Genomic DNA, 16,943 nt, shown 5'->3' with positions numbered 1-16,943 from the left:
CCCGGGTGTCCCGCATTCTTGTGGGAATGAAACATCTGTAAACTGCGGAGACGAAAGGGTAAGGGCACAAACATAACCCCTTCCGGCTTCCCCTCGGGGACATCCTGCTGGAAGGGACTCAGGGTCTCTGTCCAGTCCTCCCAAGTCTCAGTTGCCGCTAGCACTAACCTCTGTGGGATAATGGATTCTGGGTCAGAGGGCAGGGCTGTCTCCAGCTCAAAACATCTGGAGAGGGCATCTGCCTTGATGTTCTTGCTGCCCGGGGTGTACGTAATAATGAACCTGAACCTCGAAAAGAACAATGACCATCGAGCCTGACGGCGACTTAACCTCTTATCCCCCTCGATGTACTCCAGGTTCTTGTGATCAGTGTACACTGTAATGGTATGCTCTGCTCCTTCCAGCCAGTGACGCCATTCTTCAAAGGCAAGTTTAATGGCCAGGAGCTCTCTGTTGCCGATATCGTAGTTTCTCTCCGCCGGGGAGAACCTACGAGAGAAATAAGCACAAGGATGTAATCTTCCCTGTAACCCTGACCGCTGAGACAGCACAGCCCTTACCCCAACCTCCGAGGCATCCACCTCGACAATAAAGGGGTAAGAGGTGTCGACATGCCTCAGGATGGGTGCTGAACAAAACAAGGTTTTCAGGGTAGAGAACACTTGTAGGGCTTCTGGGGTCCAGTGGTTAGTATCTGCCCCTTTTTTTGTGAGACTAGTGAGGGGTGAGATAACAGTGGAGTACCCCTTTATGAACCTCCGATAGTAGTTAGCAAAGCCTAAGAATCTCTGCAAAGACTTTAACCCCACGGGTTGGGGCCACTCTATCACAGCAGAGACCTTGGCAGGATCCATAGACCGACCCGAAGTGGAAATAATGTACCCCAAAAAAGAAACAGATGTCACCTCGAAAATACATTTTTCCAACTTTGCATAAAGCGAGTTCCGCCTCAGTTTGTCCAGTACAATTCGGACATGTGGTGAAGAAAGGATCCGCAAACCAGGGTTGGCTTAGTGAAAAAATGTCCGTTCTTTATTAGAAAAATCCACATGACAGAAAATGTGCAATAAAAATCACAGGATCGACTGACGCGTATCGGGCTTACAATCTGCCCTTAGTCATAGTGTTCTGACATGTGTTCTGTGCTCAGAGAGGTTGTTGGAAAAGATAAGTATATCGTCCAGGTATACTAACACGAACCTGCCCAACACCTCTCTGAATGCCTCATTAATCAATTCCTGGAAGACAGCCGGGGCGTTACACAACCCGAAGGGCATCACCAAGTACTCATAGTGCCCGTCGGGTGTGTTAAAGGCCGTCTTCCGTTCATCGCCCTTTCTGATCCTCACCAGGTTGTATGCGCCCCGCAAGTCTAATTTTGAAAAGACTTTAGCATTGGTAACTTGAGTGAAAAGGTCATCTATTAGGGGCAAGGGGTAACGATTTTTTATTGTGATTTTATTCAGGCCCCGGTAATCTATGCACGGTCGCAGACTCCCGTCTTTTTTCTTAACAAAGAAAAACCCTGCACCTGCGGGCGACCGGGATGGTCGAATGAACCCCTTAGCTAAATTCTCACGAATATACTCTTGCATGGCCAGTTTCTCTGGCCCGGACAAATTGTAAAGATGACCCCTAGGGGGCATACAACCAGTTTGGAGATCAATGGGGCAATCAAATGGGCGATGCGGCGGTAACTTGTCAGCGGCCTTAGGACAGAACACATCGGCATACTCAGAATACTGTACTGGAACCCCTTCCAACTGAACCCTGGTCTGGCCCAATGTCACCTTCCCTAAACACTGCTGGCGACAATGATCGGACCAGCTGGTTACCTGACCCGTAGCCCAGTCTATTTGTGGTGAATGGACTTGTAACCACGGCATGCCTAGGATGATAGTGGAGGTTGACATATGTAATACGAAAAACTGTAGTTGTTCCCCATGCAGTACCCCTATCGTGACCTTCACCTCCGGGGTCTGTGACAGGGAACGATTCCCTTGCAGAGGGGAATCGTCTACTGCCGTGACCTGAATGGGGGGTCTCACTGGAGTGAGAGGAATACCCAACTCCTGAGCAAATTCAAAGTTCATAAAATTAGCCGCTGAGCCAGAATCAATAAAAGCCTCAGTGGCTACAGACTTATCCCATGTAATCGTACAAGGGAGAAGCAATTTTTTCTCTTTATGGGGTGAGAATTGTGTGCCTAGGGTGTGTCACCCCCCACTACTCCTAGGCAGACTCGTTTCCCGGCTTGTTAGGGCAGTTTCGCACTCTATGCCCCGCTTCTGCACAGTACAGGCACATTTGTTCAGTCATTCTCCGCCTTCGTTCCACCTGGGTCAGTTTTGATCGACCAATCTGCATTGGCTCGGGTGGAGGCAAGGCTGGAGAGGGTGAGACAGGCGGAGATGGTGTTACTAGGGGTGCAGCGGAAGGTGCCGCGTAAGATGTCACCCTGACACGGTGACTGCCCCTAGTCTGTCTCTGATGGCGTAGCCTACGGTCGACTCGAATGGCCGATGAGATGGCCTCATCGACTGTTTTGGGCTCTGGTAAACTTAACATTAGGTCGGAGACCTCCTCCGACAACCCAGACAGGAAGTAATCCATCAGGGCATAGGTGTCAAATCTGGCGGTAACTGACCACCTACGAAATTCGGCCGCGTACTCTTCGACTGGACCCTTGCCTTGCCGTAAAAGCTTGAGCTTCCGCTCAGAGGTCGCAGCAAGGTCTGGGTCGTCGTAAATTATGGCCATGGCCTTAAAGAATTCCTCTACTGAGGTCAGAGCTGTGTCTCTAGGGGACAGGTTATATGCCCAGGTCTGAGAATCACCGGCCAGTAAAGTTTTGATGAACGTGACTTTCTGGGCCTCAGTACCAGAGGATCGGGGTCTTAATTCAAAATATGATAACACTCTACTCCTAAAATTGCGGAAGTCAGATCTGTGGCCAGAGAACCGTTCTGGAATGGGCATGCGTATGTCTGCGCTAGAACGGGATCGCACTTCATCCACTGACGTCTGGAGGGTTTGGACGGACCCTGTCAGAGCCTCAATCAATGTTTTGTGTTCAGCCAGCACTCGATTGACGTTATCCACTGAGGTGGCAAGTTCACCCAGAGGACCAGTGCGTGCGTCCATTTTGTCTTGGGTCTGGCGTTCTGTAACGAACGGTGGAGCACAGAGGATCTGATTACCGGTGATCTGCAGTATCACTGGGAATACAGATGTATACCAGATTATAAGTGATCTGCAGTATCACCGATAATCCGATATACCAGCTAACCTCTGTACTTGAGTAGAGTGTAGTGTTTGGTGTAACAGTAACACTAAGAGGACTGAGCCTCAGTGCAGTAGAGAGTACTGCACGGCTTCCTTCCGAAGACCTGAACTCTCCAAGGTGGGAGGAGTCAGGCTGCGAGTAGGAAGGTAAGTCTGAGAGTGACACTCAGGAGAAAGTGTCACTAACAGGACGGGAAACCGCCTCCAATAGTGAGGTTGGTTCTCGAGGTCAGACAAGCCAGATCGTAACACACGGACAGATAAAGTACAGATTCAGAAGGCAGAGGCGGAGTCTAGGTACAGGCAGAGTTCGGCAACAGGGTATCAGAAATATCGAGGTACAAGATCAAGAGGCAGAAGCAGAGTCGAAGGACGAGCTGGGGTTCGGCAACAGAGTATCAGAATAGCAAGGTACAAGATCAGAATACAAGAGGATGGTCAGGCAGGCAGAAGGTCATAACAGATAATCACAATCAAACTAGTACTTTAAGATATCAACAGAATCTAGCTAAGTGTAGGATTACAGCTCCAGCTGGTCCCGGCACACTTAAGGATCTGACTACGGGTCTGAGTGCTCCCACGTATGTGTTCGCAACGCCAGACAAAGAGCAAGTGAACAGCCAGCAGTATATATACACACACACACACACACACACACACGGACCTCTCCAGGACCTCCCTAATTGCTGGACCAATGAGAGTAGTGGAAAATGTCAGCTGACCCGCCTGGTCAGCTGACTCCCTTCTGGCTGTTATTTAAGCTCTGCCTCTGTGCGCGCGCGTGTCACTCTGAATCTAGGTGGACTATCAGTCCCAGCCACACCAGTACTGTTTTGCAATGTATCCAGTGAACTGAGTGCGGGAGCCGCCTCCAATGCGGATTCCGCCGTTACCAATGCGGATTCCGCCGTTACCAATGCGGATTCCGCTGCTCTGCCTATGCGGCATTTTTTCCACGTTGTGACGCCATGCTGGACGCGGAAACAGCCGCCTCACCTTGAGAGGCAGCGGCTTTTCCGCGTTTCATCACAGTAACACAGAATTACTTACAAATTCATATTTTTTGCAATTATGTGAAAATAAAGTTACAAACATTATTGTAATTACGAAAATTATCTATATATAGGCGTAATTACGCAACTTTTCACGTCATTTTTCGCAATTACAGTTTTCGATCACAAATTGAATTGCAACAATTATGCAACATTTCATGAAATAGTAATTAGCTTGTTTACACTCACCACTGATTCCATAGTGTTCTTTGTCTGGAAATACTAATGAGTGATTCAAACCCTACTGTTTATTACTTTATTGATCTAGGTCTGCAAGGAGAGTGACTGACAAGCGTGCCAGCTCTTTGCAGCTACAGAAATGACAACCTCCCGGCGGTATGATTATTTCCAGATTTTAGGGGTGCATTTTTTTAGCATGTTTTTAGACCCTAAAATGCAGAAATAATCTGTGTCTGCCCCTGCGCTTACTAACCTCCCTGGGATCCAGCGCTGCAGTTCTCCCTACGTACTCTGGGGGGGCGCTGTGACCCTATAAAAGCGAGATCGCCGGCTGTCATGACGACAGCTGGCATTCTCACCAGGGGGATGCAGAGCCTTGGAGGACAGGAAGAAGAATAGCTGCGGGCGTCTTGGTCCCCGGGGAGCTGAGTGAAAAAGCCCACTGTGTGCCATTGCTCTGCATTGACCTTGCAGCGGTCACCAGGAGTCTGGCTCGGGGTTACCGCTCTGAGCTGTGGGCCTGATTCAGGATTACCATGAAGGAGGTTAAAGACAACCCTAGGCAGGCCCGAAAGAAAAAGCTACTTGCCTAAGAAAATGGATCCCACTGGATCTATCAGAAGCAGGTCACAGCTGTGTAGTGCCCAAGTTGGGCACCCCTATAGCTGCAACGCTATGGTCTGCATCCCGCACATGGGTAAGTTGTGTGCCGGTGATCTCCAGACCCCAATTACTTTTTTTGCTACGACTCAGAGGGGAAAAATGTATTTAACGCCTCTGGGAATTTCAGTGGAAGTTGGGTTAATTAATTCAGCTCACCCTGCGCCCAACCTTACCTGCGGGATAACAATACTTATGCCTACCAGAGGCTTCTAACGTCATTCTCAACCCAACCACTGCTATTCTGGACCCTCTTAGTTCCCAGCCGCGTGCACGACTACTGCGCCTGTGCGAGTAAGGCTCTGTCTGCGCAGTAGCATGGAGCCACTCGTGCATGAGTTACTATGGCTTACTATGCAGGCATGGCCGTGCTCATACATTGAGGGGAGTTTGGCAATGGGAACATTTCAGACAAGCTTCTCAGATATGTTCAAAGGGTCCATGTACAACAACGGTGGGGTCAAGGTGTGATGGGAAGACTATCCAGAGGGTTTCCCCTAACTAAGTATCTAACTTCAGGGGCCCACTTTGGGTTCACTTTAAGTAGATGGGAATTCCCAAACTGCATGATAAAAAAAAAAAAAAGTTTCTAACACTGTCTACATTTGATCCAATTCCAATCTGCATATCATTAGCATACAATCTGAACATGAGATTGAATTATTTCCACTTCCTGTATCACTAGAGGGTGGTACCCAGATAGGCAATGGAGGTGGCAGCCCCCATGCAAGTCTCTGTAAGGTGTATCTACTGCAGTGCACACCCTGCTTTTAGGCTATCAGAGTAGGTACCATCATGGTTCATACAGGAAGCTTGTAGTGAGGCTGGGGGGCAACCCAGAGTTTTCGCCTCTATATTTTGCCCCATTTACATTAGTACACCACCCCGCCATATACATATAATATACAGGTTAGCATGCTACAATTTCTAGAAAAATGCTACTTTTCCGGTTTGTTAAGTTTGTAACCTTTTTCTAGTACTGGTACTTTCCTGCCGTCACTCATGTTTTCAGGTTGACTTAAAATAGTTTTCAGACTGTCATTGTATAAATTTGATTTGAGATTGATGATGAAACGCTGGCTTCTTCTGTAGCACTTAGTAATTGTAGAATGCATACACATACTGTACTTCACTTGATACACAAGCTGGAAAGTTTTGGCACAGATGGGATTAAAAAGTGTACCAGAGGCAGCGCAGGAGGGACAGAGGCATGTTCCCTGCTGCATGATATCCCTATGTGTTGCCCTCGTGCGCCACTCCCTGCCACCCAGCGCCACACTATCACCCCCCAAAATTGCCAACATGCAGCATGTCGACGTCTCGAGGGGTAGGGGGGTCCAATTTGTGAAGGAGAAGCACTCTCTGCTAAATGCCCACTGGGGGGGGGGTTCTAAGAATGCTTCCACAGCTGCCATTGGGCAGCTCTGTCTCTGTACGGCAGCTCCCCCGTCCTGTGAGACGGAGTTTCCAGAGTCGTGACCTCAGGGGTCAGGAAAATGAAACTAAGAGATTGCTGGCCACAGGAGTGGTGGAGAGCGGCGGGGAGTGCAGCTACCTAATCCAGCCAGCCCCCCAGATCAGTTAGTGTGCATTTTTTTTTTTTAGCAAAATTTTTCACCTCAGGTTCTAGCATAGCAGCCAGCGCCCCCCCCCCCCCCCCCCTTCCTTCCTCCAATCAGCAGAAAAGGAATGAGTTGGGGGATTCCATGACCACTCCCCATCCAAAAGGCACTGCTTGAGGTTAGCCAGCCCCCACACAGGATAAAAAAAAGCTACAGGCAGCAGAAATTGACAGTTGGAAAGTAGTAACTTTGGAGCCCACTATGGTGAACACATCTGTTACTTCACCATATGTATAGTTTGACACATGCAAAGTATGCCTTAAAGAAGAACTCCAGTGAAAATAATGTAATAAAAAAGTGCTTCATTTTTACAATAATTATGTATAAATGATTTAGTCAGTATTTGCCCATTGTAAAATCTTTTAAATCCCTGATTTACATTCTGACATTTATTACATGGTGGCATTTTTACTGTTCGCAGGCGATTTAGCTGCTGCATGCTTTTTTGGCAGTTGGAAACAGCTGTAAACAGCCATTTCCCACAATGCAACAAGGTTCAGACAGGAAGCTGCCAGGAGTACCACGTTCCTCAGAGTTTCTTGTGGGAGGGGTTTCACCACAATATCAGTCATACAGCGCCCCCTGATGGTCTGTTTGTGAAAAGGAATAGATTTCTCATGTAAAAAGGGGGCATCAGCTGCTGATTGGGATAATGTTCAATTCTTGGTTGGGGTTTCTCTTTAAGGTAATGTTGGCTTTAGGCCTTTTGTGAGTTTGCCCAGTTAGTGAAATGATGGTATGGATGGCAGGGATTAGTGAAATGATGGTATGGATGGCAGGGATTAGATTGTAAGATCCTTGTCGGCACATTTGGCGTGTGACAGGCAGCTCAGAGATCACTGTACGGCCCAGTGCACACCAAAAACCACTAGCAGATCTGCATAATGCTAGAGGTTTTTGAAGCAGATATCAGAGCGATTCTAGGCATGTTTAGAGACGTTTTCTAAACATGCCTAGTGTTTTTTTGGAGTGTTTTGTGTAGCAGATGTCAAATATTGTTACAGTAAAGCTGTTACTGAACAGCTTCTGTAACAAAAACGCCTGGAAAACCGCTGTGATCTAGCATTTTTCAGAGCGGTTTTCCACTTTCCTATACTTTAACATTGAGGCAGAAACGCCTCAGAAATCTAAGAAAATGCTGCAGCCTCCGAGTTTGCTTTTGTGGAAGAAACGAACCGCTCTGTTGTGCACAATCCCATTCACTTTCATTAGCCAAGCGTTTTCTCTCTGCAAGCGTTTTAAACAACGCTCCAGAACCGCTCTGGTGTGCACCAGCCCTAAGTGCCCATTTGCTTTATTTCCTGAGCACCGGATCCAGCTGTTGGTAGCTGCCGACGACTATGTGCAAACTCTGTAGCAGGACAAATGGTTTGGCAGGAAGACTGCTACTGTCACCCTTCCCCTTACTTTCCTGGTGCGCTAGGCCATGGCCTTTTTGGCCTTGCCTGAAACCCAGCCATACTTGTGCTGTAATATACATACTACTGGCTTGCGATTTTACACTTTTAAAAGACAGCAACGAAATGATCATAAGCGTATAAAGGCTTGCCTTACCTATGGCGTTTGTTCTTTGCTCATCATCTTCAGCCATAATGAATGTTCCTGGTAAGGAAAGAAAATAGGGAATAATATAGCAAAGAAAATTTGTCAGCATTTGTAATATTTGTAAACCTAAATCTCTCCTTTTCACTATAGCAGAACACCAATCAGGGGGAAAGGCAGATAGGGATGGAATTCAAATGTCATCCATAATGTAAATTTAAAAAGTGTCTAGCGATGGCCCGAACGGTTCGCCGGCGAACAGATTAGCGCGAACTTCGGTGAGCCGCAAACTATATGAGAGTTCGACCTGCCCCTATACTACATCATTATGCTCAACTTTGACCCTCTACATCACAGTCAGCAGACACATGGTAGCCAATCAGGCTACACTCCCTCCTGGAGCCTCCCCTCTTATAAAAGGCAGGCAGCGTCGGCTATTTCCCTCACTCGTGTGGCTGCAGTAATTAAAGAAGGGAGAGGAACCTGCTGTAGACATAGGGAAAGCTTAGTAAGGGCCCATTCACACTTAGAACCGCAGAACGCCGGCGATTACCGCCGGCGTTTTGCGGGAGTGATTTTCCCGCGATTATCGCGGAAAAATCACTGGACACTGCGGCGGTTTTGGAGCGATCGCGATTAGCGTGCTATGCACGCTAATCACGATCGCAAATCGCGGAACGCTCGTCGCCGGCAAACCGCTGCATGCAGCGCGGTTGCGGTTATCGCTAACCGCAACAGTGAGAACACTGCCATTCGCTATATTGTGTAGCGGTTCTCGCAGAACCGCTAGCGGTTTGCCGTGAGCGGGAATCGTGCGATTCCCGCTCAAGTGTGAATGGGCCCTTAGGCTCTTGTTAGGCTTGTTAGCTTGCTCCTTGCTGATACTTATTGCTAAACAGCACCCCACAACAGCTCTCTTGAGAGCTAATGTTGTTCTTGTGATCTATTTTTGGTTTTGGTGTGTCCCACTGACACTTGCAAATGCAGCCCTGTTAGTCAGTCACAGCTGGCCCTTGGCCCCTTGCTAATTCCTACTGTGCCACTGCCAGGAGCAGCACATTCAGGGCCTACCTTTTCACTGCACATGTGTGACAGGCAGCTGCACATTTGTAATACCAATCACTGCATACCTGTTCATGTTTACTGCACCTGCGTGACAGAAGCATGTAGTGTTATATACCAGTCACGACACCTGTTCATGGTACCTGTGTGTGTGTGTGACAACTGCACATTGTATTGATACCAGTCACTGCACACCTGTTCACGGTACCTGTGTGTGACAGCTGCACGTGTGTGTGTGTGTGTGTGTGTGTGTGTGTGTGTGTGTGTGTGTGTGTGTGCGTGCGTGCGTGCGTGCGTGCGTGCGTGCGTGCGTGCCAGCTGCACATTTGTAATACCAGTCACTGCATACCATTCACAGTACCTGTGTGACTGTACATTGTATTAGTCAAGTCAGTGCATACCTTTCACTTCATCCCCCCCCCCGATATAGACAACACAACAGGCAGAGCCAGACGCAGAGGCAGGCCACCCGGCAGGTCTGTTCGAGGTCATGCTGACATGATTTCATGCGGCCCTGGACCAAAGTACAGTGCTCAGAAGAAGGCGCATCCCATCGACTCCCAAGATTTTCAGGACGTGGTTGACTAACACAGAACAGCTCATCTTCCACAGCCACCGGCGCTACTCCAAGCTCCACATCCGCTACATTTGACACCTCGCAAGAGTTATTTGGTGGGGAATTCACCGATTCACAGCCATTATTGATTCAACAAGATGAAGGCGCTAAGCAAGTTACACCACCTCATATGTCTGAGTTAGGCGACACTATGGACGTAAGGTGTGAGGAGGAGGATGATTAAGTATCTGCTGTTGGTGCAATTTTGGAGGTGTCTAATACAAGCGTTGTTCTTGTTCTTGTTGTTCTTGTTCTTGTTGTTCTTGTTGTTCTTGTTCTTGTTCTTGATACTGCCATGGATGCCACGTGGGATCCTAATAGACAAGATGACTAAGGGGACAGTTCAGAGGGGAGTCAGAGAAGAGTAGGAGGAGACAAGTTGCTGAAAGAAGACGGGGAGCTCGTCGTCAGAAACAGCTGGTGGCAGTGTCCGGCGCCATGTATCGCCACCTATGGACAGCCAGCCAACATGCCCTTCAACGTCAGCTGCTGACGCCACCATAGTGCCATCACCCCAGGGCTCAGCGGTGTGAAAATTATTGTGCGTGTCTGCCTCAGATGAAAGCAATGCCATCTGTTCTCTCTGCCACCAAAAATTGAGCCATGGAAAGGCTAACACCAGAGTAGGGAGAACTGCCTTACGAAGGCACATAGAGAAAAAGCACAAACGGCAATGGGAAGACCACCTGAGGAAAAGCAGCACACAAAATCAAAGCCACCCTCCTCCTCTTCCTCCTCCTTCAGGTGCATCATCTTCAGCCGATTTCTCCCTTGCACCTTCACAGCCACCCTCCTCCACTCCGCCTCGTTAGTGTGAATGAGGCCTAAGGCCTGGTACACATTAACAATTTTGATTGGCTAATGACTGGCCAATTTGACCACTTCCACAAAGTATTAGGGATGACAGATGTTGAATAACATGAGAAGATTGTGTAGATAAACCCTCTCCACAGTTAATCCTGCTATAGTCAGGCTCTCAGGCCCAAAACAATATAAGACAAGGCAAAGTGAATTGTCACAATCATCTAACCACAAGCAGTGGTGTAGCTAAGGAGCTGTGGGCCCCGATGCAAGTTTTACAATGGGGCCCCCAAGCACTCTATACATAACAATTGATACGGCACACCAAAACCTGTCAAGGACAACACAGTGTCAGAGGAGCAAGAAGGGGATGGGGAACAGTGATCACTACCATTCAAAGTATCTATAGAAGTGATTATTACCAGCACAGGACCAATAGAGAGCTAATACTGTAGTTGAGGGAGGGCCCTTTGGGGCCCCTCTGGCCCAAGGGCCCCGATGCAGTGGCTACCTCTGCACCCCCTATTGCTATGCCCCTGACCACAAGTCTCACCCACTTCCTATAAAAAACTTAGTTATTTCCAAGTCTCAGGCTGCTAGTTCACAAATGTGGGAAGGGCGTACGAAATGTTATTGCTAATTATAACACATAAAGACGCTATTTCTATACATGGGCTAATAGATTCAATGCAAACTTCCAATAGGTCCATAAAAATGACATTTCTTTGCTTCAACTCCACCAAGAATTCAGTTAAATGAGTCTTGAACTCTGTGCAATGAGGTATTTCACCATTCCTATAGACAATCATAGTAGTAGCAGTAGGGTATTGTTCCGTGTTAGCCATCAGTAAAAGCAAGAAGTTTTAAATCAGGATGATACCATTTATTGGCTAACTACAAATGAATAAGAATAAACAAGCTTTCGGCCTTGCAGCCTTCGTCAGGTTTACATCCTGTTAGTTTGCAAGCTGGTGGTACAGACAGCTTATATACATGCAACATCAAAAGGGAAAACAGATATTTTTTTCAAGCATAAATACATCATTAAGATGCCTTAATACAAACAGACCATCTAAATGGGGTAAGATAAGGATCCTTGTTTACTTTATTACCAGGTCTGTGAGCAATAAAGTAAACAAGGATCCTTATCTTACCCCATTTAGATGGGCTGTTTGTATTAAGGCATCTTAATGATGTATTTATGCTTGAAAAAAATATCTGTTTTCCCTTTTGATGTTGCATGTATATAAACTGTCTGTACCACCAGCTTGCAAACTAACAGGATGTAAACCCGACGAAGGCTGCAAGGCCGAAAGCTTGTTTATTCTTATTCATTTGTAGTTAGCCAATAAATGGTATCATCCTGATTTAAAACTTCTTGCTATAGACAATCATTTACTCCTTTTTTTGTAAAGAGGCACATATTTGTTGCATATGTCATATCATGAGGGCTTCCTATAGAGGTGCAGTGATCTAGTCATCTGCAGAGACAATGGAAGACATGTGGCCATATCCTAGTGCTCATGAAACCACAGCTCAATTGGTTTAGAGATGTAACGAGAAAACGAGAGAGATCACCGAGAGCCCAATATAGTACAGTATGTACTGGATTGATGTGGGTGATGAGAGGCAAGTATGTAAAGTTATACTCACAAACATGGGTTACCACTAAGGTAACCACTGTAAATGCAAGTGGGGAGATTAGACCTGTCCCTACTCAGGATTAAGAAGTCGCTCTCTGTAGATCTGGAAACAAGGGGTTTAACACCCTTCCACCATGGGTGGGCTCGAACAATGTGGAAATGAACAGAGGTGCCAAAAGGATAAAAAGTAGCTAAAACATTTTTTTTTAAAGGGGAAGGCAGTGGTGGACTTACCCCCTCCAAACAGACACAAAAACAGTTTGATATATCAACAAGCAAATTTATATATACACTCCAAAGGGTCATGGCAACGCGTTTCGCAGGTGTGGCCCCAATTCATCAGGCAATAGGGGATGGAGCATACAGCAACAAGGGTCTATGTCTCAGCTGATGAAGCGAGGCCACACCTGCAAAATGCATTGCCATGACCCTTTGGAGTGTATATATAATTACATTTGCTTGTTGATATAATATCAACCTGTTTTTGTGTCTGCTTGGAGGAGACAAGTCCACAACTGCCTCAACCAATTGGTCAAATACTGCTCTCTCTGCTGCTGAATTAGGCTTCGGAAGTCTCAGGGAGCCCGAGTGCTCCCGAAGACGGGCGGCTCCATACTGCGCACGCGCAAACACGCTCTTTAGCACACTCATGCATGCGCAGTATGGAGCCGCCCATTTTCGGGGGCACTCGGGTTTCCAAAGACTTCTGAAGCCTCAAGCATGCAGCTAATCTTGTCAGATCTGATGTCAAACACCCGATATGTTGCATGCTTGCTCAGGGTCTATAGCTTAAAGTATTAAAGAGGGAGAGGTTGAAAAAGCCGTATACCTCCAGCTAGAAGCCAAAATCTTACAAAACAACAGTTATGACCCATTCCAGTCTGGTTTCAGGAAACACCACAGCACTGAAACTGCCCTCATCCAAATCTGCAACCACCTGCTCATTGCAAGAGACAGAGGAGAGTGCTCCATCCTGATACTGCTAGGCCTTTCTGCAGCCTTTGATACAGTTGACCATGACATCTTGATAAGCACGCTACAGGAATATTGCGGCATTGATGGCATAGTTCTTCAGTGGTTCCAATCCTTGAGTGGCAGAACCCAAAAAGTGTCTATGGGGCCCTTCCTGTCCACCTCTGTACCACTTAAGTATGGGGTGCCCCAGGACTCAATCCTTTCGCCCCTGCTTTTCACCATTTACATGTTACCGCTTGGAAAAACGAATCGAAACACACGGCCTGACATACCACTGCTATGCTGATGACACCCAATTATATCTTTCCTTCAAGCCTAGTATGACAGACCCAACTCCAACTATAAACGCCTGCTTAGGTGAACTACAGCAGTGTTTCTCAACATTTTATAAGTGTGTACCCCTTTAAAACCCTGTACTCATCGAGTACCCCTATCATAGTAAACATGATCACAAGTACCCCTTGACAAATATATATTTAATCGTAGTACATGATAATTGGTTCTAAACAATGTGCAAGCATTTATTATTGCTTTTAATTTGCTAAAATACTAATTTGATGCTGTTTAAATAAGAATTATAATTTTCTAAATCTCTAAATTTGTTATTCTTGGTTAAGTATATCAAGCCCAAGTACCCCCTGGACCCATCAGAAGTACCCCCTGGGGTACGCGTACCGCATGTTGAGACCCTAGGAACTACAGCAATGGATGAGTGATAACTGGCTGAAACTAAATGCAAAATAAAACTGAAGTCCTTCTGATCGGAGAGCAGCACATGACAACAAAACAACTTAACTTGCAGTCTTCACCACTGGGAATAGGAGGCACAGAGTCCACCGGGAAACACTTGGTCCCAGAGCCTTCTGTCATGCTGCTCCTATGTTATGGAACTCCTTACCTCAGCAGATCAGGACAGCTCCCATCTCTGGACGGGTTTAAATCCAGACTGAAAACCCAACTGTTCAGTTTGGCATTTGAAGAAATATAATTTTAGTTGTTGTGTGAATACTTCATCCTACAACCAACTATTGAATCTGAGAGAGCCTAAGCGCTTTGAGTCCCATGGGAGTAAAGCGCTATAGAAATGTTATTGTATTGTATTAGCAGGATAGCCGGGCGACTGGTATGGCTTAAAAGGAAATAAATGACAGCCTCCATATCCCTCTCTCTTCAGTTGTCCTTTAAAAACAAAAAAATCTTTTTAAAACAGCAATAGATGTTGCAATGATTTCAGCAAACAATCACTGTTGCACTCCCTCGCTAACTGTGTGTTTGGGCCAAGCGATTGAGAAATAACCTGAAAGCAAGTGGTGACTGGGTGTGTCCACAGATCGCTGGTTCAGTGCATGCAGTGTGATATTTGGGTTTGCTATTCATCAAATCAAGCAGACATCTGAATCCATTGTCATGTCTAGAAAAATCAAAGCTGGCTGCAGAATAAAATGTGAAGAACATTTTTTAATAAACAGAAACTTACAAAACGGAGTTGTATATCAATGCCATGTTACCATTTTTTTTTTTTTTTATGTAATCATTTTTTATTTCAACATAGGCATACAGACATTAGGTATACATTTTTGCACTTAGTACTCGAGCATTGAACAAGAGATACACACAGATTTTTAAATTTACGCATTTTCTTCGGGCATCTCATTTTGTGCAAAAGTGTTCTTTTTGTTGGATATGTTGGTTTATGTAGTCCATGTACATCCTCTGGCCTTTATTTTCCTCTTTTGCATAGGTTCAATCCATTGGAGACATGATTATCTTATAGTCTGTATATCTACTCTTAATAAATGAATAAACTGATATATATCTCTATTATTTCAACATTGCATGCAACAGTGCATAACCAGAACAATTCACGTGAGCTAGACCCTCCTATTTTCTCTACTAAATTAGGCATATGTTATCTTCTATCGTGACTATTATTGTTTAGTTGGTTTCTTCGGGGGACATGATTGTCTGGTAGGACATGGTATCCTTGAAGAGGATCCAGTTTAGCCAGATCAGTTTATATTTTTCAAATTTATCCTTCCCCGATAGGATTGTCTCTTCTGCTTCTTGTAAGAAGTTAACCCTTCTGAACCATTCTTTTAGTGTTGGTGGGCCAGGGAGTCTCCATTTGGTGGGTATTAGACTTCTAGCAGCATTCAATAGGAATGGGACAGCTGTACTTTTATATTTTTTTAAAGTTAGTGGAGTCATATGAAAAAGGATTTGCCAAGGGTCACGTTCTAATTCCATTCCCGTGATTTCTTTTATCAAATTTATCACCCTCATCCAATATGAGGCTATTTCATTCTGGGCAGTCCCAAAATATATGTAACATAGACCCCCTGGCCCCACACCCTCTCCAACAAGTCTCTTCCCCTCCATATACCCTAGCCAGGAACTCCGGGGTCCTATACCACCTGGTTAGTAATTTGTAACCTCCTTCTTGTATGTGAGTACTTATGGAGGACGAATGGGTCATGGACAGTATTTTAGTTTGTTGTGGATCAGAGATTGTATGTCCTATGTCTCTTTCCCATTCACACACAAAATATGGTTTCCCTTTGCATCTGCCTTCCAGTATAGACTTATATATGAGGGAAATTGCCCTCTGTGCTTTTCCTTCGCTGATGAAAAGTTTTTCCCACTCCGTCAGGTCAATGGTTGCCCTTATAGCCCCTATGGTGGTTGCCCAGTGGGACAAAGAATCCTCTATCTAGTCCTGGAGGAAAGTGTGGGAAGCCCTCTAAGGGCATCAGGGGGGAAGGTTCTGGGGCCCATTTCAGGGTATCTTTAATTCTGTCCCACTGGTTTAGTGTGTGTTTAACCCAAAGTGGGGTTGAGACCGCTAGTCCCCTCGTATCTGGTCTTAGCCAGATGGCTCCCGCTAAATTTCTACCCGATAGTGTTTTTTTCGAGATTTACCCAGCCTTTGTATTGATCATTATGATGCCAGTCTAACATTCTATTTAAAGCTACCGCCTGATGGTATAGCTTCAGGTCTGGGACTCCCAGTCCCCCTCTATCTTTAGCTCTCGTCATCAATTCGTATGATAAGCGTGGTTTTTTGTCTTTCCATATAAACTTCCCTAAGAGAGATCTTATTTTCTGGAAATAAATTTTAGGCAGGGGAATGGGGATCATTGCCATGATAAAGAGCAGTCGGGGTAGAATGTTCATTTTAATGATATTAACTCTACCGAGCCAGGTAAAACTTCTTTTGTTCCATGAATCTAAGTCTTTTCCAACTGTGTCCATTATGGGAGTAAAATTTAGGGCGAATAGTTTATCTAGACTGGAAGGCAGTGCGATTCCTAAATATTTTAAAGAGCTTTCTCTTGCAGTGAAGGGGAACCTCTCTCTCAGGTTTTCCATTTCCTCCTGGCTAATACCTACTCCTATATACTCCCATTTGTGCATATTGATTTTAAAATCTGAGATTTCCCCGTATTTCCGGAATTCCTGTATCAAATGAGGTAAAGAGGTGCAAGGATCTCTAATATAGATCAGG

The 16,943-nt window shown here is 45.9% G+C and overlaps 1 protein-coding gene across 3 annotated transcripts in view; it reads right to left on the bottom strand.

The window, feature by feature from the left end:
• The window catches only part of LOC137537723 (transmembrane protein 272-like), a 132,622-nt gene that overhangs the window by 43,944 nt on the left and 71,735 nt on the right, over window positions 1–16,943 (bottom strand). For all 3 annotated transcript variants that reach the window (XM_068259662.1, XM_068259660.1, XM_068259661.1), the window contains exon 2: window positions 8,354–8,401. In XM_068259662.1, coding sequence (XP_068115763.1) covers window positions 8,354–8,390 — 37 coding nt within the window. In that variant the 5' untranslated portion in view covers window positions 8,391–8,401. The remainder of the gene's footprint in view (window positions 1–8,353; window positions 8,402–16,943) is intronic.

This window comes from Hyperolius riggenbachi, chromosome 11 (assembly GCF_040937935.1).
Source record: "Hyperolius riggenbachi isolate aHypRig1 chromosome 11, aHypRig1.pri, whole genome shotgun sequence".
Lineage (NCBI taxonomy): Eukaryota > Metazoa > Chordata > Amphibia > Anura > Hyperoliidae > Hyperolius > Hyperolius riggenbachi.
This window is presented reverse-complemented; position numbering and strand designations above follow the sequence as displayed.